This window comes from Panthera leo, chromosome B4 (assembly GCF_018350215.1).
Source record: "Panthera leo isolate Ple1 chromosome B4, P.leo_Ple1_pat1.1, whole genome shotgun sequence".
Taxonomy (NCBI): Eukaryota; Metazoa; Chordata; class Mammalia; order Carnivora; family Felidae; genus Panthera; species Panthera leo.
In genome coordinates this window covers 43,493,614-43,517,766 of record NC_056685.1, presented here as the reverse complement: position 1 = coordinate 43,517,766, position 24,153 = coordinate 43,493,614, and the positions used below count along the sequence as shown (strand labels likewise).

At 37.2% G+C, this 24,153-nt stretch overlaps 1 protein-coding gene across 2 annotated transcripts; it reads left to right on the top strand.

Moving 5' to 3' along the window:
- Positions 1 to 254: 254 nt before the first annotated feature.
- CLEC2B (C-type lectin domain family 2 member B) lies at positions 255 to 19,447 on the top strand. Of its 2 annotated transcripts, XM_042945776.1 has the most exons (6): positions 255 to 488; positions 7,454 to 7,552; positions 10,482 to 10,645; positions 15,568 to 15,671; positions 17,161 to 17,301; positions 19,194 to 19,447. In XM_042945776.1, the coding sequence occupies exons 1-5, from the start codon at positions 419 to 421 to the stop codon at positions 17,267 to 17,269; spliced, it is 546 nt and encodes a 181-aa protein (XP_042801710.1). In that variant the 5' UTR covers positions 255 to 418; the 3' UTR covers positions 17,270 to 17,301; positions 19,194 to 19,447. The 2 variants fall into 2 exon arrangements, with proteins under 2 accessions (XP_042801710.1, XP_042801712.1); XM_042945778.1 differs by lacking the exons at positions 7,454 to 7,552; positions 19,194 to 19,447 and having other exon boundaries at positions 17,161 to 18,029.
- The last annotated feature ends 4,706 nt before the right edge of the window (positions 19,448 to 24,153 follow it).

The following is a 24,153-nucleotide window of genomic DNA, read 5'->3' as shown; positions in this document are numbered from 1 at the left end:
AAAGTGTGCCTTTTAATCAATTAATATTCTTATCTCCCATGGCCCTGGAAGGATGCTAGTTAGGTGCTGCTCTTGAAACAATTGAAAAATAGCCTCTGGAATATTTTTTTGTTCGAAAGTTTCGATGGGGCTCCCCTGTTGAGAAAGTCAGAATCTATGAGTTTGTTACTTCTTTACCATTTAGTTAACTTCCTCCTTCTCTAGTAATGGTTTTTTTTTTTTTTTTTTTCATTTTACAGGAAGATATTGTGGTGAGAAGACAACAGTTTGACTCAATCATAGATGAGCTGTTAACTTTCATTTTGTTTTTCCAAAGTAGAGTAACCGTAGTGTGAAGCTGCTATAAAAAGAAAATAAATAAACAAATAATAACATTTTTACACTAAATTTAAAACTTTGAAGAGAGGTTTTGGACGAGATGACACAAAGCTCCCCTGTAGTTACCCAGACTGCTGGCAGCAATCAAGGAACTGACGAAAAGAAACAAGGTAAGGACATTCACAATTGTTCAGAACGAAGGTTATTTATGAAAATTCTGACATGCAGTGTTAAACAAAGCCTTCAAAGGCACGAAGTGGATTTTGTTGCTTTTTTCCCCATCAAGGCAGAAAAATCCTTTTTTGGGCTAACGTCTCCATAAAATGAAAATTGTGATGACAAAATTCAGATTTGCCATGGACTGTTTTGACTTCTTAAAGGGAGATCGACTTATCTTATCTGAACTGATAGTGGCGAGGGATTAACCACAGCTTAAACCTGTTCAAGATTTAATTTCATTTTTACTAAGTATTTAATAAAACCACTACTGGAGAAAATGTTAAATTTGATCCATGTCCACATTCAACATGCAGAATGCAGACACAATAGGAAAAGTCTGGCCAATTTTTCTCGTGTTTTAACAGTGAGTGGAGTCAAGATAAATTGGACTCTGGGGGTGCTTAAGAGCAGAAAGTAGCCTCCTCTCCCGCTCTCATTGAACCAATTGCTAGTGCTCGGATATCCTTGAAGATGTCTCTGGCAACCTTACACAAGATAAGAAAAGAAAATGTACCTTAAAAAAACGAGAACTAGAAAACCACTTGGGAGCTTTGGATGCACTAAATAGCAAGTTTGGACTATGTAAGATCTAAAGTCTAAATCTAGCAGAAAAATCTTTCAAAGTTATTTCAACAGGGGTCATAAAAAAGGTGAAGAAGAGAGGCAATGACACGAAAATGCAGTAAATACAACAATGGATGGTTTCGAGATGATGGTGGGTTTTGAACACTTGCCATTTAATGTCTTTCAACCTACTAGTTTATGCAGCAATCAAGAGTGCTGCAGTTCATATTAGAATGCGTAAATACTTTATTCCTCTTTTTTTGACAATGTCATCATTTTGTCTAAGGTTAGATCAAAGAGGGTTGGGGACAATGGGATCAAATATTAGCTGATCACATGAAAATATCGGAACCAAAAGTTTTACAGAAAGCTTTCTAGCCACTCATCCAATCAGTGTTAATTTCTATCTTACATCTCAAACAGTGTGAATTTACACATTTTATGTATAAATAAATTTTATATATTATGTATATTATGTATATGTATATAAATATATATAATTTATATATTATGTATATTATATATTATGTATCTTTTATATATTATGTATATGTACAAAATATTATGTATATTCTGTAATTTACTAAATAATATTATATACATTATATTTAACCTATATAGATGCATAATTTGAACTTCAAAATGCCCTTGTTAAATTTAGTGCATTGGACAATTTATTTTTAAATATTTTATTTTTTCATTTTTCTTTTATTTTATTCATTCCACTTGTTGGTAATTTATGATTTTTTCTATAGCTATCAACTAGGGAAAAGGGAATTTTATTTGGTTTTAAATTTATTGGTCACCCTAGATCTTTCCTCTTATCTCTCCTTGGAGAAAATTAGAGATGATTTTAGTATATGTGCTGCGGAAGACAGCTTGAAGATCAGTCTCAGAAACTGAAACTAATTACTTGAGTCCATGAAACTTTTCTGTGGGGAAAGTAATTGGAATCCTTAGCTGTTTAGATTACAATAGGGATGAGTGTAAAACTATTTTAGTTACATTTATTAATTAAATAGGTTTTTGCCGAGTTACCCTGGGATGTTATCTGTTTCTTACATTCCTTTGTTGAACAGATTATGAGGGCTGAGCAATTTCTTTGAAATTCATCTCTCAATACTAAATTCATAGCAGGAAGGAAACATTTTCAGGGTTTTGTTTGTTTGTTTGTTTTTTGGATAATTTGAGAGAGAAGGAACTTATAAAATGAAAGCTATTTAAATTGAACGTAGAAAATTAGATTTTAGGGCTCAGGAAATGGATAGATTAATTAGAGAATAAACAGGTAGCATGTTTAAACATGTACCTGCATGTTCAGAAGTGCAATAAATGTCCAATTCATTAGTGCCTTACATCAAACGAAATGCCACTCCAAGTCTCCATCCCGCTGAGCTGGCAGGACATTTAATCTTTGCCAGTTGGTGGTATTGAGAAAGTTGGGGGTGGGGGGAGGAGGGAGGGAGGTACTTCCAGGGTTATGTGAAGTTTCCCAGCTTTTAAGCAACATAGAAGCATCAAGAGTCTTGAGTCACTCCTTTTCTATGATTATTTGTGACCAGATAGATCCCAACAGTGATTAGCCTTTTGATTTTAGTCCTGCTAATTCTGTGCTACGCCTATAACAAAAGTCACACTGTTTCTTTGCCACATTCATGGCACCAACATCTTTATTGAGGCTGATATGGTCTGCCCACGGGATCTGACGGTTGTCACATGCACCACAAAGTTACATCGTCTACCAACTCTGCCCTGGAAAGGACTCTTGTGTCATAATGCAAATTAGCATTTCTAATAGTATCAGGAGGTACGTGCCCTTCTTTCTTTGTGTTGGCTTCAGAGGCATTTCCTCTTTTTAAAACTCCTCCATGATTCTTAGATTCAGCCACTTAAAAAGCTAGATTTTTTTTTTTTTTAATGAAGGGTCATTGATTTCAAGCAGCTTTGCGTTTCTTCCGGCAATCATTCTGTAGGCAAGGATTCCAAAGAGCCTGGCTACCCACTTAAAATAATAAATTACATTTTAAAAATTCCACTTAGGGGCGCCTGGGTGGCTCGGTCGGTTGAGTGTCTGACTTCGGCTCAGGTCATGATCTCACGGTCTGTGAGTTCGAGCCCCGCATCGGGCTCTGTGCTGACAGCTCAGAGCCTGGAGCCTGTTTCGGATTCTCTGTCTCCCTCTCTCTCTGCCCCTCCCCTGTTCACATGCTGTCTCTCTCTGTCTCAAAAATAAATAAACGTTAAAAAAAAAATTTTTTACATAAAAATTCCACTTAATATTGAGGTAAATAGTCTTCACACACACCACAAGATAAATAAAATATGGAAAGATGGGAGAGCTATAACATGAGAAAAAAAAACACCACAAGCTTTCTTTTAGTTACTTCCTACGATAAGCCTGACCTTCTGAAAACATATCAACATATATATTCTTTAATTAAAGCCAAAAAGAAAGATAGTGTCACTTAATGGATAAGGAGATAATAGGCCCACAATAGGTAAGAAAATAAATTTATACGCCAGAAACCTTTGATCAAGATCTTGAACCTGAGGCTCTTTGGTCCACTCTGCCAATTCCCAGACAAACAGAATGGCATGGTGACATGTTGACTTAGTTGATGACGGAGAAAAAGGAGAAAACGTCTTCTTTTCTTGACACCTGACACTTAAAGAAAACTAATAGGGAAACAGGGAAATGCATAAGGTGACACTTGCAAGGCGATTACAACCCCATTAGAAAGAACGTGGACTCAAGTTCTGAATTACGGCATGTGCGGAACCAAAAGGTTGAAAAGACAGATGTGCGTTTTGTTTCTTCCCTTTTGGACTTTTGCCGCACTGGATGTAGGGTCATTTCTCTTACCTAGAAATCTCTCCATTTGTACTTCAGACCACAACCCCTCTGCCCTCTGCGAGAAATCTTTTTTTTTTTTTTATGTTTATTTGTTTATTTTTGAGAGACAGAGAGACAGTGTGAGTGGGGGAGAGGCAGAGAGAGAGGGAGACACAGACCCTGAAGCAGGCTTCAGGCTCTGAGCTGTCAGCAGAGCCCCCCGACCCATGAATGGTGGGATCATGACCTGAGCCGAAGTCGGATGCTTAACCGGCGGAGCTACCCAGGCACCCTGAGAATTCTTTTTAATTTGATTATTGCCTCTCCCTCCTGCCTGCATTGACAACCTATCCCTTCCATGTTAACCATCCCCAAATGCATGGAAACTTGAAGTGGTGCATCTTTTTTTGTTTTTTTTTTTTAATCCTACAATAACCGCTCATCTCATTCTGACTACCTACCTCTTCCCTTCCTCTAATTCCCACAGCACAAGTTTTTGGAATCCACCTGCTGATTTTGCTTCCTTACTTCCAGCAGTCTAACATTCTTCTGTATGACTCTGAAACCACTCTATCAAGGATACCGGTGGCCTCCAAGGGTTCTATTTTTGCTTCTATCTCCACAGCTGCCACCCCTGTTTAAGAGATCACCGTAACTTGATTTGTCGGAGTTATAGCTCCCTAAATAGTCTCTCCGCTCACGGGTCATAGGGAACTTTAAAAACATAAAGGTGGCCAACGCCAAACACCTACCTAAAACAATTCAGTGGCTTCCTGTTACACCTTGAAGAAACTCAAGCTCTTTCGCAGGGGTTTCAAAGCTGAGCATCATTTTCCTTCTACCTAGTTGCGATCCTCTGCTATTTCGGGCTCTATCACACGTGTTACTTTGCCACATTCTTTTCAGGTTTTCCTGATTCAAGGCATTTGCTGGTCTCTTTGCTTAAAAGGCGATTTCTGGTTTATTTCACATAAATGGCCGCTGTTCATGTTCTCTGTCTAGGTGTTAATGTCATTTCCACAGAATGGCGCTCCTGGCTACCTTTCCCTGTCATTTTCCCTTTTATCAATCAGAGCATCCCGTTTATTGCCTTCCCACACTTGTTGCAACTTGTAACTTTTAAATTCGGTTTCATCAGTTTACTGGGTCTGTTTCACCAAATATAAGTTCTAGGAGGGCAGAGATTTTGCATGTCTGGTGTGGACTATTAAATTTATGGAAACTAGCACATCGTAGGTGATTACTAAATTTTGGCAAAGAATGAACAAAAAAACAAACACAATGCTGGTTCAAAAGTGATGCATTGTAGATACTACAGTCCTTGCTGACTGCAGAGCTTTTGAAATTGCGGATGCTCAGAAGAAATGCACAGCTAACGACCAGACTTTTCAGAAATTTGGCAGAAATCCACAAAGTTAGACACAATTCCCCATTATCTTTCTCACAGAGTTGAAATAATAACACTTTGGTGGCTCAGAAACAATGCTAGTTTTCTCTTTGTTGCAGTCCCTCTCCCTCCTTACGGTACTTAAAAAAAATACTTTATTATGAATTTCTATGAGTACCAATATCTTCATATGTTACTCATGATGGTGTAGATTACTGCAGTACTTGTGGAAGAACATCTAATTGATATACGCCAATTTGTTTATTGTTGAATTTTTTTTCTTAAGGTAATTAGACAAGTATGTGAGATATTTAAACTATGCTCATGCTAGTTCTGGTTAAAACTAAAAAGGGTAGGGCAGCCTAAATACCCATCGGAACACTTTTATTTTTTTAAACAGCATAACTACATGAAAGTATTATCAGCCATTAAAATTATGCTGTTAAAAGGGGCGCCTGGGTGGCTCAGTTAAGTGTCTAACTTCAGCCCAGATCTCGATCTCCGGTTTGTGAGTTTGAGCCCCGTGTTGGGCTCTGTGCCGACAGCTCAGAGCCTGGAGCCTGCTTGGGATTCTGTCTCCCTCTCTCTCTGCCCCTCCCCTGCCTGTGCTGTCTCCCTCTCTCAAAAACAAATAAACCTTTAAAAAAAATCCCATAAAATAAATAAATAAAATTATAATGTCAAATCATTCTTTTACTTACGTATAAATTTAGCCATTGCTCTGAATGAACAACCACCCCAAATTTTCGTGTTTTAAGACAATCCTTGTATTGCCTGTGGTTCTATGGTTTAGGAATATGGATACATTCAGTAGGAATGTCTCCTGTCCCCTCTGTCATGCTGGGCTCCAGAACAGTGAAAGTAGAAATTCTAATGTCCCGTAAGCCCTGGGCTCTAAAGTTTCAGTTCTCTTCTACCACCGTCTTGGTTAAAACAAAGCATTAGGCAATTCATATTCAAGGGTTGGGAAACACTGTATATCTTTTGATGACAGGAGCAGCAAAATGTGGCAAAGTGATGGTGGGCACAGGGGGACATGATTCACTGGGGGGCCATTCTTAATGGTCAACCACACATGAGAAGAACCAATTGTTAACCGAAAACATTAGAATATAAAACAGTGGGTACATGATGATGGCACTCGTTTAAAATTGGGTGTTTGTGGGAGATGTTGTACATGTGAAACTATGGATAGAAGGATGTTAACCCAAAAGATGATGCTGATTATCTCATATATATATATATATATATATATATATATATATATCTTATATAAATTGATATGTGCTTTAAATGTAATATCTTTCACTCATCCACAAAGGAAAAACAGTTAATTCAACAACAGAACAGTTCTTCACTAGGTGGAAAAGATAGGAACGATAAACGCCCTCCATAAGTATGCCCGTCTATTAAAGTAACTCCTGTAATTTTTAGAATTTAATAAAACTTTACAATAAGGGCGGATACTTTCTAATCATATAAAATAATACAAGATACAAGTGTTTTATTTCAAAAAACCTATATGCCATTTTTCCCCAAATGGGCACTCATAAAAGAAAAACAATTCTTCACTGAATATTTTATTCTGTTCTCCTGACTTTGCAGAGGAGGAACTATCAGACCAAAAAAACAAAACAAAACAAAACAAAAAAAACTGTATTGTCCAAGTTCCCTTTGCTTGTTTGTAGCAGAAAGCTCAATTCCAAATCTTCATGAACTTTCATGTATGACATACTATCTATCCTTTAAAGCAAAGTTTTCATTAGTTAGAAAGTAGAATTTCTTAGAAATATTTAAGGACTGTTAGGATGTACTGATATTGCACCATGGAAGAAAGATACTGAAGGCCCTGGGGGTGGCTCCAGGCCTAAAGAAATTCTACCCTAAACAATTCTATTTGATTCCTTGGACTATGGCAGTAAAATCCACAGCATGGTAACACGTGGATTGAACATAACGATCCTAAGGCATTTAAAAAAAAACCAAGGTTGTTCTCCATAACACGCAGAAAGAGTATGTTTGTGTCATCTTGTGAAATATCAGAATAAATTGCCTAAAGAAGTTTGTTAGTTATGATTATGAATACAAATTTTGTATTTCTTTTACCTGTCTCTAAATATAACTTTTTTCAGGTATTAAGGACAAGTATAAGATAACTCGTTTAATGTGCGTTTTATTGACAATATTATCCAGCACCATCCTTCTTCTTCTTCTTCTAATTAGTTTAATGGGTGAGTAAATTACATTTTTTTATGTCTTTACTTATTTTTTTTCTCTCTTAGGGCTTCCTACTGAACGATCATTTTCTTTTCTGCCTCATTCATGATCTTTTCTCATTATTCTCACTCTTTTCCCATTATTCATGATCCGTAAGGAGTATCAATGAATGGATTGTTATGAATTACATGACCTACATAAAGCATTGGGAGACACAAAAATGATGAAGACGAAATCGTTCACCCGAATAATCTCACATTCCATCCAACATTCCCATACCAATGGCAATCACTGTCTTGATTTCTGTTGCATAGGTTGGTTTTGCCCATTTAAGCATTTTTCTATGAATAAGATCATGCAATTTTTATGTATTCTCTGCATCTTGTTTCCTTTGTTCCACATCATGTTTGTAGGATTCTTTCGTGTTATAACATGTAGCAAAAGTTCATTGACTCATTCAAGGGGTTGGAAAAATGTTCATGCAAAGAACCAGAGAGTAAATAAATTTGGTTTTGTTAGCCATACAATCGGTATTGCAAGTTCTCCATTCTGCATTTGTGGTATGAAAACATTGCCCATGATGCACAGACAATTGAGCTTGTCTGTGTTTCACTGAAATTAGACATGGAAATTTGAATATCGTATAATTTGCACATGTCACAAAATATTATTCCTCTTTTAATTGTTTTGATTTTTCTATTATTTTTTACTGTGTTGACTATTTTAAAATGTAAACACCTTTTCATCTCTGATTTTGGCTTCAGGTTGTACTTTTCAGATCCTTGCTATAGAGTATTTCATGCTCTATATCAATCACTCTATTTTGACGGACATTCAGGTTGGGCCACATTTTGACTACTGCAAATGATGCTGCTTTGAACATCTTTACACTTTTAGCCTTTTAGTGACTAGTGGATATTGTGTAGGATATACTTATGAGAAGAATTATTAAGCCATGGAATATGCATAGGTCAGTTTTAGCAAATATTTCCATAGATAGTAGATAGTCCAGCCCAAAGTGTAAGAGAATGCCAGTTTTTTTTTAACATACTGGTCAACACTTTGTTGCCAACTTTACCCATTTTTGCCATTCTGATAAGTGTGTGTTGATACCTTATTGTGACTTTAATCGACATTTTCCTGATGACCAATACTGTTAAACTCCTTGTCATATTTATTGCTCACTTAGCCACAGTATTTTGTGATGGGTATATTCAGATACTTGGTCCATATTTTTGTTGAGTTACCTCTTCGGTTTTTGTTTGATTCATAGTGTTATTTAGTATAGTAAATAAAAATATTTTGTAAATGTCTTCTACTATGTAAATATTGTAACTATAGTAAAAATCTTCTTTAGCTATGAAGCTTAAGTTTATTTTCTGTATGATGTCTTCCAATGAATGGAAGTTCTTAATTTTTAGACAATTTTAATCTAAAAATTTATTTTCTTGGGACGCCTGGTTAGCTCAGTCAGTTAAGCGTCTGACTTCACCTCAGGTCATGATCTTGTGTTTAAGAAACAAAACAAAAAAAGGGAAAGAAATGGGAGAGAGAGAGAGAGAGAAACCAAGCAATAGACAATTATAGAGAATAAACTGATGGTTATCAGAGGGGAGGGAGGTGGGGGATGGGTTAAATAGGTGGTAAGGATTAAGGAGTGCATGTATCATGATGAGCATAGGGGGATGTATGGAAGTATTCAATTACTATATTGTACACCTGAAGCGAATGTATGTTAACTAACTGGAATTATAATTTAAAAAAAAAGAAAAAGGAAAAAAAAAGAAAAAGGTGTTAAAGCTTTCACTTCTATAGGTGCTTGGCATCAGGTGACTGCAGGTGATAATTTAATTGTTTTACCTTCACATATCACCAGCATCCCATTTACAACTGGTGTTTGAATCCATGCCTCTAAAGAGAATCACATGGACAATTAATACTCATCCTTAAGGTTTTTTTCCTTTAGACCCATTTTTGGTACCAAAAACTGATTCAGTCTGGGTGCTTTCAAGAAAATAGTCTCGGAAAATGTTAGAACAGGACTTTAATATGAGAATTAGGGATAACATGGCTGTGGAAGGAGCCGGGGAGTGATGATCTGGAAAGCTGTGTAGCTGGAGGAGGAATAGTTACTGATGACTTTGGCTTAAAGCATTAATGTGTTTGGAGGACCTAGAGATTTGGGGAAAGTCTAAAAATACATCTAGCTGTCAAGAGTACCAAAGGCAAACTCATTAAAAAGCTTGGGACGACCCGTTGGGATGAGCACTGGGTGTTGAATGGAAACCAACTTGACAATAAATTTCATATTAAAAAAATAATAAAATAAAGCAAAAAGTACTACAAAAAAATAAAAAAGGCTTGGGACGTTCCTATGCCCTATGTCTCTGAGAATAATGGCTCTGCCCTACTTCCGCCTTCAAAATCTCATGTAGAGTCTTTTCAATGGTTAACCCAGAGCCATAGAGTGATGGCGATACCTAGTTGACAATAAGCAGTCAACATACATAATGTTAATTTTGTATTCTGTTTTATTATTTTCATTGCTTCCTTAGAGGTTAAAACATGTGTCCTCCATTATAACAGTCTAATATAAATTAGTATTTTTATTACCCCAGATAATGCTAGAATTTCATTATATTTCACTTGCCCCAAGACAGTAAAGGTGACTTAACACGGATAAACTCACACTAGTAGCCCCGTGAAGGCTGATGCATTACTGGGGTAGGAGTTGAAAGGAATATCAGCATCCTGTCAAATCCTGAACTGCTATCTTTTCAACTAACGTGACATTTGTTTTTCACCTTGTTGTGTGATAGATGTGCAATTCTGGTCGTGATCATGATCTTTTGCCTCATGACCTTGTCTTCCCCAATTGATCTCAAAATACGGTGGCATAGTGTTTCATCTGGTCTTTGATATATGTGTCTGTCTCATTTCCAGCTACACAATGTCCGCGTACTCATCATTTCTGCCCAGATGATTGGATTGGCTTCCAAAAAAAATGCTATTATTTCTCTAAAGAAGAAGGGGATTGGAATTCAAGTAGACATGACTGTATCACTCGAGGTGCAGACCTAACTATCATTGACACGACAAAAGAAATGGTAATTTAACGCACCATTCTTACAAAATTTCTTAAGAAGGGGCATTCAAATGATATGATAATGTAAATTTTTTTCACACATGCCTGTCTATGAAGAAGATGTTTAGAACATGCCATGTGAGATAAAGTTGGAAAACCTGCTGATGTTCGGTTTGAATAGGGTTAAGACTTAACATCAAGCAATAGAGTTGACAGCTGTGTTTATATTTTAAGGAGTATAAATAGAATAACTTCACAAAATTTGGAATCCTTTTATTGTTTTTTAAGTTATTTATTTATTGAGAAAAAGAGAGAGAGAGAGAGAGCATGAGCAGGGTAAGGACAGAGAGAGAGGGAGAGAGAGAGAGAGAGAATCCCAAGCAGGCTTCAACCTCAAAGCCCGACATGGGGCTCAAACCCATGAACCGTGAGATGATGACCTGAGCCGAAACCAAGAGTCAACACTTCACCAACTGACCCACCCAGATGCCCCTGGGATCCTTTTAAAAGCCAACACTCCACAAAGACATAATTGTTTCACGAAGGATGGGATTCTCCAGGCTACCCCCTTTGAGGAACCTTCCTCTGACTTCTCAGTCTTGCTTTGCTGTCTGTCTCTGAGATCCCTTAGCGGCTTTCGTTGGAGTACTCACAACCAGCAGATGTGATGGAAAGTTTTCTTAGATTGAAGCATGGGCTTCCAGTGAACACACACTGTGTTTTATTTGAAATTGTTGCATTTGCTATACCACAAAGGCAGGTACAAATTAAAAGCTTTATGGATCTTTGTTTAATAAATACTGATTTACATGGCAAAAATCCCAGGAGGGAAAGAAATCTCCAAGAATTTTAATAAAGGATTGCAAAACTACATACTTCTGCACTTGTGAAATCCACTCTTTCCCTGAATCATGTATGCAATAAGCAAATGCTTCTACTCCTGTTTAGTCTTTTTAAAAGCCAAGGGGTCAAGGGGCGCCTGGGTGGCTCAGTGGGTCAAGTATCGGACTCTTGATTTTGGCTTAGGTCATGATCTCACAGTTGGTGAGTTCGAGCCCCAAGGACTCTGTCTGCACTGTCAGTGTGGAGCCTGCTTGAGCTTCTCTCTCTCCCTCTCTCTCTGCCCCTCCCCTGTTCTTCCTCACTCTCTCACAAAATAAATGAATAAACTTAAAAAAAAAGTGAATGGTTAAGATATGATTTCACTCATGTGTGGAATCTAAAAAAAAAATGGGGGCGCCTGGGTGGTTCAGTCAGTTAAGCATCTGACTCTTGATTTCAACTCAGGTCATGATCTCACAGTTCGTGGGATCGAGCCCCCCATGAGGCTCTGCACTAATGGCATGGAGCCTTTTTGGGATTCTCTTTCTCCCTGTCTCTCTGCCTCTCCCGTGTTCATGCTGACTCTCTCTCAAAATAAATAAACATTTAAAATAATTAAAAAAATAAATGAATAAACAAAAAGCAGAAGCAGACGTAGAAATATGAGAACAAACTGATGGTTGCCAGAGGGGAGGAGGATGGGGGACTGAGCAAAATGGGTGAAGGAGACTGGGAGATCCAGACTTCCAGCTACAGCATGAATAAGTCACAGGAATAGGAGGCACAGCATAGGAAATACAGCCAATGATATTGTAATAACCTTGTATGGTGACAGACAATAGCTACACTTGTCATGAGTATCGCATAATGTATAAACTTATTGAGTCACTACCTTGTACTCCTGAAACTATGTAACAATGTATACCAACTATCCTCAAATAAAAAAAAAATTAAGGGTCAATATAAGAAGAAATATAACTTGAATAATGTACAATTAAAAAAGGCTTACAATGTAAAACAGCACAGCACGGCATTTAAAATTGTTAAAAAGAGAATTTTCTTACTTCTGTGGGGAACAAAATATATTTCTGCCCTCTACCTGAGATTGGTTCAAATTCAAACGGGTGCAAACCAGACTGGGGCAATTTACAGATCAATGCGAAGAAACTCAACTTTTGTTTGCAACAAAAGGTAGAGAAATCTGAATAAAAAAAAAAAAACAAAAAAAAAAACTAGGTACGTTAAGAGCAGACACAGCAAATCAACAAGTTAGATGCCGACTTAAATTAATAGGAAGAGCATCCTTAGTCAGTAGTTTCACTGCCGAATTTTGCAAGACTTTTGCAATGAATGTTCTGGGAAATTCTTAAATTTCCCTTTACAGTTCCTCCTGGGGAAAAAAATGTCTAAATTAGCATAAAGGTGGAAAAGTAACGAGTGCTCGTAAAAGTTTTGAGGGACAAAGAAATATCAGGCAAAATATTTTTAGAATTTTCACTCACAGGAATCTTGACAGCACAGACTTAAAAAAAATAGTGAATATCATGGGTCAAAAGCATACCAAAATATTAGGTATGAACTTAAGAGAAGTCATTAAACATCTGATAAGAATCATTGCACTTTTTGGATCAAGAAAAGAGACTTTGATTCTACAATTTCCTGGTACATTTTGAAGGTGATAGATGCCTACCATGTACTACACGATCTGGGCAAAATTTAAGTGACAAAATGAGGTAAAGCAATCTGTGAAGGAGTGATAAAAATAATCTATGGAAGAATTTTAAAGGACTGTTTATTTAAAACAGCTTAATTAGAATATTATATATGCTTACTTAAATTACAAAATGTTTTCTTTAGTTAAAATGAGATGAAGCTTGTTTCATGAAATATTGCTCATATTTATTTCCACTAATGTAGAGTTGTCTTGCATCTTTAACAAGAGGCCACATTGGTATTCCTTTAGTGAGCAAATAATAATTAACATTTTTCATGGATAGGTTTTAGGACACTCACCTCCCTGTTCCCTGTCACTAAGACCACAACTACCGAAACTCATCCAATTTTCTTCTTTTGTTGTTCTCTTTTCTTTTTCTTTTTCTTTTTCTCATTTCTTTTTTTTGTTGTTGTTGTTGTTGTTGTTGAGAGACAACTTGTGCCCATTGGAGGAGAGGCAGAGGGACAGGGAAAGAGAGAGTCTCAAGCAAGCTCCATGCTGAGCGTGGGCTCATCACTGGGCTCGATCCTACAACTCTAGGATCATGACCTGAGCCGAAATCAAGAGTTAGAAGTTTAACCAACTGAGCCACCCAGGTGCCGCTCAATTTTCCCAATTATGTGATGACATATATCCTGTTGGTGGTCAATACAGTTATCCTTTCTCGCATTTTTTCTGCCTTTAAACAACCTTTTCCCAAAGCCTAAAATATGAACTGTCCTCTTCTTCCTTGTCCTCTGTATTTATTATGGAATATTCTATTCTTCTCTTCCAGATACACCTCTTAGATCACATCCGATGTGCAAGTGTCCCATAAGGATTCAAATACTTCTTTCTTGTAAAATAAAATTTCACTTTGTTTTTATTATAGCCATAATCTTCTCTTTAGCCAGGAAAATATTTTCTAACTCTATAGTTACATAAATTTCTTCAACATAAATGAAACCCTATGAATCCAGGGGCAGTGTTTGATTAATCGGGTTCTTTTATAAACCCAAAGCTTAGCTCAATGAGAAATTTTTTTCAAATAAATTTATGAAATGCTGCAGAAAATGGTATATTAAAATGCAAAGATTATTAGTGTCACTGTTATAGATGGGAATGGACCACAGTGTTGTGAACCGTATCCCTTATATTTATCATAGAATTGAAACATGGAGTGATACAATGTCAAGGTTATGGTTTCCCAGATATTTAGTGGCACGATAGATTCAATAACCTTCTATATATAATTCTATGGTAAAAATGCTCCAAGGTAGCAAGAAATTTCAACATTGAATAAGGAGAAAAGGAGAAATAGGGTAAAATTATATTTTTTTACTGAATGATCTCATCAGAAGTAGAAATTTTGGGGGCACCTGGGTGGCTCAGTCAGTTAAGTGTCCAACTTCAGCTCAGGTCATGATCTCACAGTTTGTGAGTTCAAGCCCCACATCGGGTTCTGTGCTGACAGCTCAGAGCCTGAAGTCTGCTTCAGATTCTGTGTCTCCCTCTCTGTCTGCTCTTGTCCCCCCCCCCTTTCTCTCAGAAATAAATAAACATTAAATTTAAAAAAAAAATAGAAATTTTTGGCAGAAAAAAATTTGAGAATTAAAGTCTGAAGGAATTGGCTATACGAAGGGTGTGTGTGTGTGTGTGTGTGTGCACATATGCACATGTGATCATTTTGGGAGAGAATTTGAAGTAAAATATAACTCTAAAATGAATATTTTAGTAATTACTGAGAAGTGGAAAAACATTATAATAAATATCTGATGATTAGAAAGGCTGTGCAACATCTTCCTTATAAGGAAAGGAAAAATAAGATAAAAACATGGAGGTAAACCATAAGAGACTCTTAAATGCAAATAACAAACGGAGGGTTGATGGGGGTGGGGAGTCAGGGGGATGGGTAAAACAGGTGATGGGCATTAAGAAGGGCACTTCAGATGAGCACTGGGTATTGTATGTAGGTAATGAATCACTGGGTTCTACCCCTGAAACTAATACTACACTGTATGTTAACTAACTTGAATTTAAATAAATATATATATATATATATATATATATATATATATATATATATTTTTTTTTTTTTTTTTTTTTTTTTTTTTTAAGAAAGGCTGTGTGAGAAATCACTTGCAAACTCTGGCTTTCCAGAAGTTTAAAATTTTAAAATCCTGGAGGAATAGATTTCCATATTGAATATAAATTTGGAATCAAAAAAGGATCTTAAGAAAATTTATCTCACATCTTTGTTTACAGATAAGAAACCTAAGGGTCAGAGGGTAAAATACATTTTTCAAAATCCCATAGCTATTTTTTGGCGACATCTATTGTCTTGCTCCCCATAAACTGCAAAGCAAGAGGAGCACAATAGTTTGTACTAAAAACTAAAAAAATATATCCAATTTATTTTGTCTCTAAAGGATTTTCTTAGGCGATACAAATGCACTGCTGATCACTGGATTGGGCTGGAGATAACCGAAAATCAAACACTACAATGGGTAAATGGAACCATGTCTAAAATATGGTGAGTTTCTTTCTTTGGGGAATTATTTAAATTTAGATAGCACAATCCTCTGTAGAACCTCAGCATTAGCTATATTTCTCTAAAACCCAAGAGTTCGGTATGTGTTGGAAAAATGGGATCGGGAAAATTGTATCATGTATTGAGATCAGTTCAAAGAGTCAATAAGGGAGGTTGGAAATCAGGATCTAAGAGGAAAGGTCTTAGCTGGTTATTTTGAAAATATGAATTTTGAGATTCATAAACACAGACCAAGAAAAAGCCAAAAATCTTTTGCCTGATTTTAACCTATCTTCTCCAAATTGTATCTATTCTTCAAACTTCATGCTCCCTGTTTGCTGATATCTCTTACAGTTCAAGGTCAACTTACTGTTCATTTTAACTTGAATTTATTTGGGCTTCACATCTTCCATTTTGCAATATAGAAAGCTGGATCTAAAGACCTAAATTTACTGCACACGTGACCTTAGTGTAACAACTCACATGGTGACTGCCAGCTACTTAGCCACTTAGTTTATGTTAGAATTTCCCAACAGCAACACAACGGACATTTTGGACTGAATAATTCTTTGTTGCGGGGAGGGGGTACTGTCCTGTGCATTTGAGGATATGAGCAGTGTCTCTGGCTTCTACTTATTAGGCAATTCCTCCCCAACCTCTATTGCGACAACCCAAAGTGTCTCCAGATGTTGCCAAGTGTCACTTGTGTCTGTGTGTTTGGGGAACAGAAGGCAAATCACCCTGGCTTAAGGACTATTGGCTTATATAAACTGATAGTTGCACTGATTACATAGAACTGTGTTAATGGCAGTTTAACAGGTATAAACTCTTGGAAGAGAGACTGTTACAGTCCAATTTGGTACAGATATCTTCCCCTTAGCAAGAGAAGTCTGTGCCACACCACATTTTTTTAGGACTCTGGACACATATTTTTTAAAAAGGGTCATTGGGCAAGAAGAAATCATGGGAGTTTTTAGCAAAACTGTTTTTTATTTATATTTTAGAGAGAGCATAAGTGGGGGAGAATAACAGAGGGGGGGGAAGAGAGAGAATCTTTTTTTTCCCCAATGTTTATTTATTTTGAAGGAGAGAGAGAGAGAGAGAGAGAGTGCATGTGGGGGAGAAGCAGGGAGTGGGGGGGGGTGGGGCAAGAGGTTGGAGGTGGGGGGGGTGGGACACAGAATCCAAAGCAGGCTCCAGGCTCCCAGCTGTCAGTACAGTGCCCAACATGGGCTTGAATCCATGAACTGCAAGATCATGACCTGAATGGAAGTCGGACGCTTAACCGACTGAGCCACCCAGGTGCCCCGAGAGAGAGAATATTAAGCAGACTCTATGCTCAGTGCAGAGCCAGATGCAGGGCTTTATCCCACGACCCTGGGATCATGACCTGAGCCGAAATCAAGAGTTGGACACTCAGCAGACTGAGCCACCCAAGGGCCCCCAAGTCACAGGAATTTTTAACACATAGTGTTTAACCCCTTTATCATAGGTTTCCTGTGAGAGGAAATGAAAAGTGTGCTTACCTCGATCACGTTGGTGCGGCGACAGCTAGATGCTACACAGACAGAAAATGGATTTGCAGGATGCAAATGCACTAAATTCAGGTTTCTATAGTGGAATTACAATACAGGTACAATGATCTTTGTAGCTGGTTTTCTCTCCTTCTGTGTAAGTTAATTTTCAACACTCTACTGCTTTAGCCTGATAATACATCTTGATAGTTGTTAAAATAATTTCCTTCAACTTATTTTTCTACTCTTCACATGGCCTGTACCTTTGCTTTTCTGTAACATTTTAGAAGAATCTTGTAATTTCACAGGATCTCTAGGTCAATTTGAGAAGTGTGTATTTATGGTGTTATTTTTCTATTTATTTATATGTTTTGTATTGTGTTGGTCTTCTTGAGTGATCTGTAATTTTTCTAATGAGTCGTGAATGTTATTTATTATATGTGCCCATATTGAATGTATCTGATGTTTATGTTATTGCAATTGTATGATTTTATTACTTTTTAAAATAGTTACTTTATATATGGAAATGTAACTGTTTTGGCTATTCTTCTGTTCAACATACATTCTGAAAACGTCCAATTTCTAACAATTGGTGGATTCTTTTAAATATTGTAAAACAGCACTTTTATTTTTTCTTATCTTATAACTGTTACTTAATTCTTGTCTAATTAAAATGTGTAGGACTGCCAGGACAATATTGACAGTGAACATTTTTGGTGTGTTTCACATGTTAAAGAAAATGCTTCTAACATTTCCACCTTACCAGTGTTTTATCTCAGTGTTTTTTTTAATGCACTTTTATAGGTGAAGGCAGATCTTTTCTCTTCCTGTTTCCTAAAAAAAAAAAAAAAAAAAAAATGTTTTTATAGAAAGGGACTTTGAATTTTCTCCTGTTTTTTGTTTCCTGCATTTGTTTTGATGTTCTTCCTTAATCTTTCAACGTGGTTAATGACACAAGTTTTCTAATATTAAATAACTACTCTGTATTCCTAGATAAAATTTAAATCGGTCCTAATGCTATATTGTATTTATTCCAAATTGATTTATTCTGATATTTATTTTTAATATCTCATGTCTAAATTCATGAATGTGACTGCCCTAAAATTTTCTCTGGATAAGCAGGGACCAAGGTTTCAACAAATCAACAAAGACATGATTGGAAGATTGTTGCTTTACCTTTACGGTATAAAATTGCGAATGATGAATTTAATACATCTAAAACATTATTGCCCATATTTTATGCATATCTTAGATTAGATTCACATTTGTGATCGTCAATGCACCACAACGCCAACCTTTGAGAGAATCACTGGAAAAGAATATTTATGAAGAATATGGCATGATGATGAAATCAGAATGAAGTAGACAGTGCTAGACATGTGCAAACTCAAGCAGATGCATGTTGTTTCAATTTTTTGTTTGTTTAAAAATGTGTTTGAAAGCACATTTTTAAGAGCCATGATAGTGTGAATAATAACAGCATTGCTAACTTTTTCTCATGAGGAGTGAAACTAGCCAGGAAAGACACACTTAGCAATAAAGAAGGCAGAGGGGGTCCTTGGACCTGGACGGGAAGAAGTGATGTGTGGACACTATTACAAACCTGCTTCCACACTCACTGGACAATAAGCAAATGCATAATCAATCTCCTCTATCCCTTGTTTTGAAGATTTACAGATAAGTCATAATACCTTTCGTGGGCTCGTGAATTCTATAACACATTTTAATCAAATTGTTTGCTTAAATGGAAGCTCTCCCCCACCCACCCCAAAATTCCCAGAATCTGCCAGACATTACAAGATCAAATATTTATCAGTCAATAATCACACAACTTCTTTTCAGCTGTAGATCATAATAATTTTGTTCGGTTATTTAATAGTTATTTATACATATTATGAAAAACAGTGAATTCTATTCCATATGGTAGTAGTAATATTTATAAACTTTAGTCATGTGTAGTTTTAATAAAATTTTATTTCCTCTCTGTTATGGCTTTAATTACATCGCCAAGTGGAAGTCCTAACCTTCAGCATCTCAGAATGTGACCTCATTTATAAATAGAGCCATGAAAAATGTAATACAAAATGAAATCATTAGGATCGGCCCAGATCTCTCTAAGACTGGTGTCCTTATAAGAAGGGAAAATTTGGATTTAGTGATGAACACTCACAAAAGGAAGATTATGTGAAGACACATGGAGAAAAAGTGGCCATGTGACTGAAGTGATATATCTATAACACAAGGAATGCCAAGGATTACCAGCTACCAAGAGAAGCCAGAAGTGGCAAGAGAGGATTCTCCTCTAGAGCAGTCTGGGAGAGCATGGACCCTGTAGACACCTTGATCTTGGACTTTTAGTCTCCCCATCTATGAGACAATAAAATTCTCTTGTTTTAAGCCCCGCAATTTGTGGCACTTTGTTACGGCAGCCCAGCAATCTGATACTTTGTATTATCAAGATCAGCTTATTTCCATTTCTATGTTCCATCTTTTTCAGATATACACCTAAGCTAGGGTGTCCCTTCCTTGTTTCAGGAGCCTTCTTTAAATTAAAGAAAATATGTCCTCCCAGCATCTCAGCCTGGTCACATTTGGTTTTATCTACCATTCTGCAAAAGCGGCTCTCATCAAATCATGCCAATCTGTATTTCCATACCCAGTGAAACTGCTTCAGTTAACATCTCACAAGTCACCTCAAGCAGAATGTAACATTTCTTTTCTATTCGTTCCTTCTTTAAATACTGTCTTCCAAGAATTTTTGTGACATCATATTCCCCTGATTTCTCTGCTCTTTTCAATTTATGTCTCTGCCAGATTTGTTAGTCTTCCTATAGTTTTAGGCCTTTCATCTTCTCTCTTCCTACTCCTCCCTGGGAGGAGGGATCCTTTATACATTAGGGATCAACGTCTACTCTAAGGGATCCTAAATTTACATATTCAACAGTGATACTTTCTTTGAGTTCCATATTATCTAACCGTGGACTCCATTTTAACATCTGAATTGTATCTCTTTTCCTCAAACTTTTATTTAAATTCTAGTTAGTTAACATTTAGTGTAGTATTGGTTTCAGGAGCAGAATTTAGTGATTCGTCGCTTACATACAGCACCCAGTGCTCATCACAACAAGTGCCTTCCTTAATACCCATCACGTAGCCCATTCCCCACACACCTCCCTCCATTAGCCCTCAGTTTGTTCTCCATTAAGAGCCTCTTATGGTTTGCCTCTGAATATGTCTATAATTTATCATCTTTCCCTCAAAATATAGCTCTCCTCAGTCTTCCAAATGTAAACACCATCCAACTAAGTGTATAAAAACAGAAACCTGGTTTTACCCTTAACATTGGCTTTGTTCCTCATCTACCATTTGTAGTCAATTTAGTAGGAATAAATAGAAATACTCGGCAGGTAACCCACGAGCAGAACTGTTTGCTGGGTGTGTATTGCTGGGGGAGGAAGGTGTGAATCTGAGATGAAAATTCTTGAAGTAAAGTGATGGTTGAAGGAGTAAATGAAACAAGTACATTCTCAAAACCTAAGCACAATTTAAAATAGTACACCTCTCTTTCAAGAAAGTTAAATTTTTACTGTTCATAATAAATCCTATTAATGTTTATATTTCAATTCACTGCATCTCCAAAGCTTTCATACCAGCCCATCATCTGTTGCCCAACAGTCGCCTAAATTAATTCATAACTGGAACACTTCTTCATTTTCCTTTTCCCATGTGGTAGCCGGGGTAATGGTACTAAATCTCGAAACTGACCTGGTTACTCTGCTAACTCAAGCTTTTTATTGGCTTCCAATTGCTGTTGAAATGAAAGTGAAAATGTGTGACATTAAGACACCTCTTATTTTCCAGCATATTTCACATCCCGTTTATCCTTTCTTGGGTCCAGTAACACTACCTTTGCATTTTTAAAAAGCATAACATGCTTATAAATCCAAAAGTTTTTTTTTTTTTTTTTTCCTATTGGTGTTTTATCTGGGACTTCATGGAAGCTTCCCTCTTCTTCTACCCATTTCTACTCACTTAGATCTCAGTTCATTTGTCACACATTTAAAGATGTATTAGTTAAATTAAGGGACAACATCATATCCCCCTAAGTTATATCCTCATAAGTGACATGCAACTTTTCTCCACAGTACCTATCAATTGTTATTCAACCAATATTTATTGAGCATCTATTGTGTATCAGACATTGCTTTAAATAATTGGGATATGATAGGAATCCAAATAAGGAAAAACTCTTGCACATAGAGCTCAAGTTGTAGATGAGGGCTCAGAAAATAAAGTAACATTTTAGAAGGCACAAAGAAAAGCAAATTGTTTGAAAAAAGAAAAAATATATCGTTTTATTTGGTTAATTATTTTATTAGTATTTATGAATCAGACTAGAACATAAAGGTCAGTTCAAACATTAGAAAAAAACGGTCACTGGTATTCTGTTGATGCTATTACCATAAAACAAACAACATTGCAAACCAGAAAAGGATCATGGTGATCAAGGATACAAATGTCACCTCAAAGCTAACTTTTATGACTAGGTCTGGACAAAGAAATACCCCCAAGATAGAGAATACAAATTGAACAAAACATGAAAATGAGAGTCCACCAAGAAACAAATACAAAAATGAACAGATTGAAGTTCTTATGAAGAATGGGGCACTTACAAAATCTAAAAGCACCTCCTTCCCGCCAAAGCAACAATTGCACTCAACAATATCAACACTGGAAAAGACTTTATTCAGGGTTATTGCCATCAGGGAGATAGTCCAGAACTCAACCTGAGCTAAAATCTACTGAGAAAAAGAGTAGGATTGTGAGGAATAAGGGAGATGATTCATTTCAGAAAGACGAAATAAAACCTGTGCTGCTTAGTTAGTAAGTTTACAACCTATTTTCCCAGGCTTTGCAACCAGCAGGTGCTAAAGAACTGAAGTCTCTGTGTCACCTCAAAGAATGTACATCTGTTCCAATCAGACAACCTTTGCCTTACATGGGCACGGGCAACTTCCAGTAAGGCTGTAACCTCTGTAGTACTCAGTCAATGAGGAACCAGGGGCGGAACTTCTCCCTAGGAGATAAATTGTCCGCTGTGACTGCCCCCTAGTGTGCCTTTCCATCAGAAACGCTCTTGCCAGAACGTCGATTAAAACCTTGTTTGTTTGGGGAGCCTGGGTGGCTCAGTGGGTTAAGCGTCCAATTTCGGCTCAGGTCATGATCTCACGGTCCGTGAGTTCGAGCCCCGAGTCGGGCTCCGTGCTGACAGCTCGGAGCCTGGAGCCTGTTTTGGATTCTGTGTCTCCCTCTCTCTCTGACCCTCCCCTGTTCATGCTCTGTCTCTCTCTGTCTCAAAAATAAATAAATAAAAACAAAAAACAAAAAACTTTGTGTTAGAGTCTCTGCGTCTCGCCTTTGATTGGGTCAGCGGGCTTATTGCGCACAGGGTTTTGCAGAGCTGGGGTGAAGGAGGGGTCCTACACCATGTGCGTCTGCTAAACAGCTGTACCCAGATGGAAACTAAACCTTTTCAGGTCTTCGTGATAGGCGATAGTTTTAAAACTTGGAGGTAGGTGCCCCCTGAAGTCAGCCTCCTACCTTCCCATAGAATCTAAGAAATAGAGGTGCTACTTTTCTTTTTTTGTTTTTGTTGTATTTTATTTTATTTTATTTCCTATTTTATTGATTGATTGATTGACTTACTTACTTATTTGATTCTCTAGTTAGTTAACATTCAGTGTAGTCTTGGCTTCAGGAGTAGAACCTGATGGGGTTTTGGAATGGTGGGGGGGAATCCAGAACCAACTGCCAAGAAAGAATTCTTGAGACATTTCTGGCACACACACACACACACACACATAAAAGATGATTTTATTTTTTTTTATTTTTTTTTTTTTTAATTTTTTTTTCAACGTTTTTTATTTATTTTTGGGACAGAGACAGACGGAGCATGAACGGGGGAGGGGCAGAGAGAGAGGGAGACGCAGAATCGGAAACAGGCTCCAGGCTCCGAGCCATCAGCCCAGAGCCTGACGCGGGGCTCGAACTCACCGACCGCGAGATCGTGACCTGGCTGAAGTCGGACACTTAACCGACTGCGCCACCCAGGCGCCCCAAAGATGATTTTATTAAAGCACAGAACCCATGGTCAGGGAGAGCTGCCCCTGGACCATGAGGAGAGACTGGTTATATACTATGGGGCTGGGGGAGGTAAAGTCCAGGGGAAGTTTCCAGGGAGATTTTCATATGTTAAAGAAGACTCCCAGGATCCTTAGAGGCCTAGTTATTGTCAAGCTAAGGTTGTTTTCCTCTCCAGCAAAGCATTCACATTAAGACAGTAGGGAGTTCCTGGAGAAATGTTTTACTCTGCCAGCCTCAAGTTATCATCAGTGGGCTGCAGGCTATAAGGAAATTTAATTTTATCTGCCATTGCCTTCTGCCTTTGTTTTCCAGAACCTAGTGATTCATCACTTACATAGGATACTCCGTGCTCATCCCCACAAGTACCCTCCTTAATACCCATCACCCATTTAACCCACCCCCCACCCCACCCCATCAACCCTCAGTGTGTTCTCTGTATTTGTATCTTACGGTTTTCCTCCCTCTCTGTGTTTACCTTATGTTTCCTTCCCTTCCCTTATGTTCATCTGTCAACTTTCTCAAATTCCACATATGAGTGAAATCATATGATATCTGTCCTTCTCTGACTGGCTTATTTCGCTTAGCATAATTACCTCCGGTCCCACCCACATTGTTGCAAATGTCAAGATTTCTTTCTTGATGATTACACTTCAGAGGAATGACTCTCCCTTCCCTAAGAAAGACATTTCTGGGTGGTGAAACCTTAAAAAGCTTTTTTAAAGATTTACATTTCAAAAGAGCCGAGAAATATTTCCAACTACAAGTTTTTTTTGAAGTAAATGGTCTAAAAATGGGGTGGTCAGGGGCTCATAGATAGGAAGAGCCAA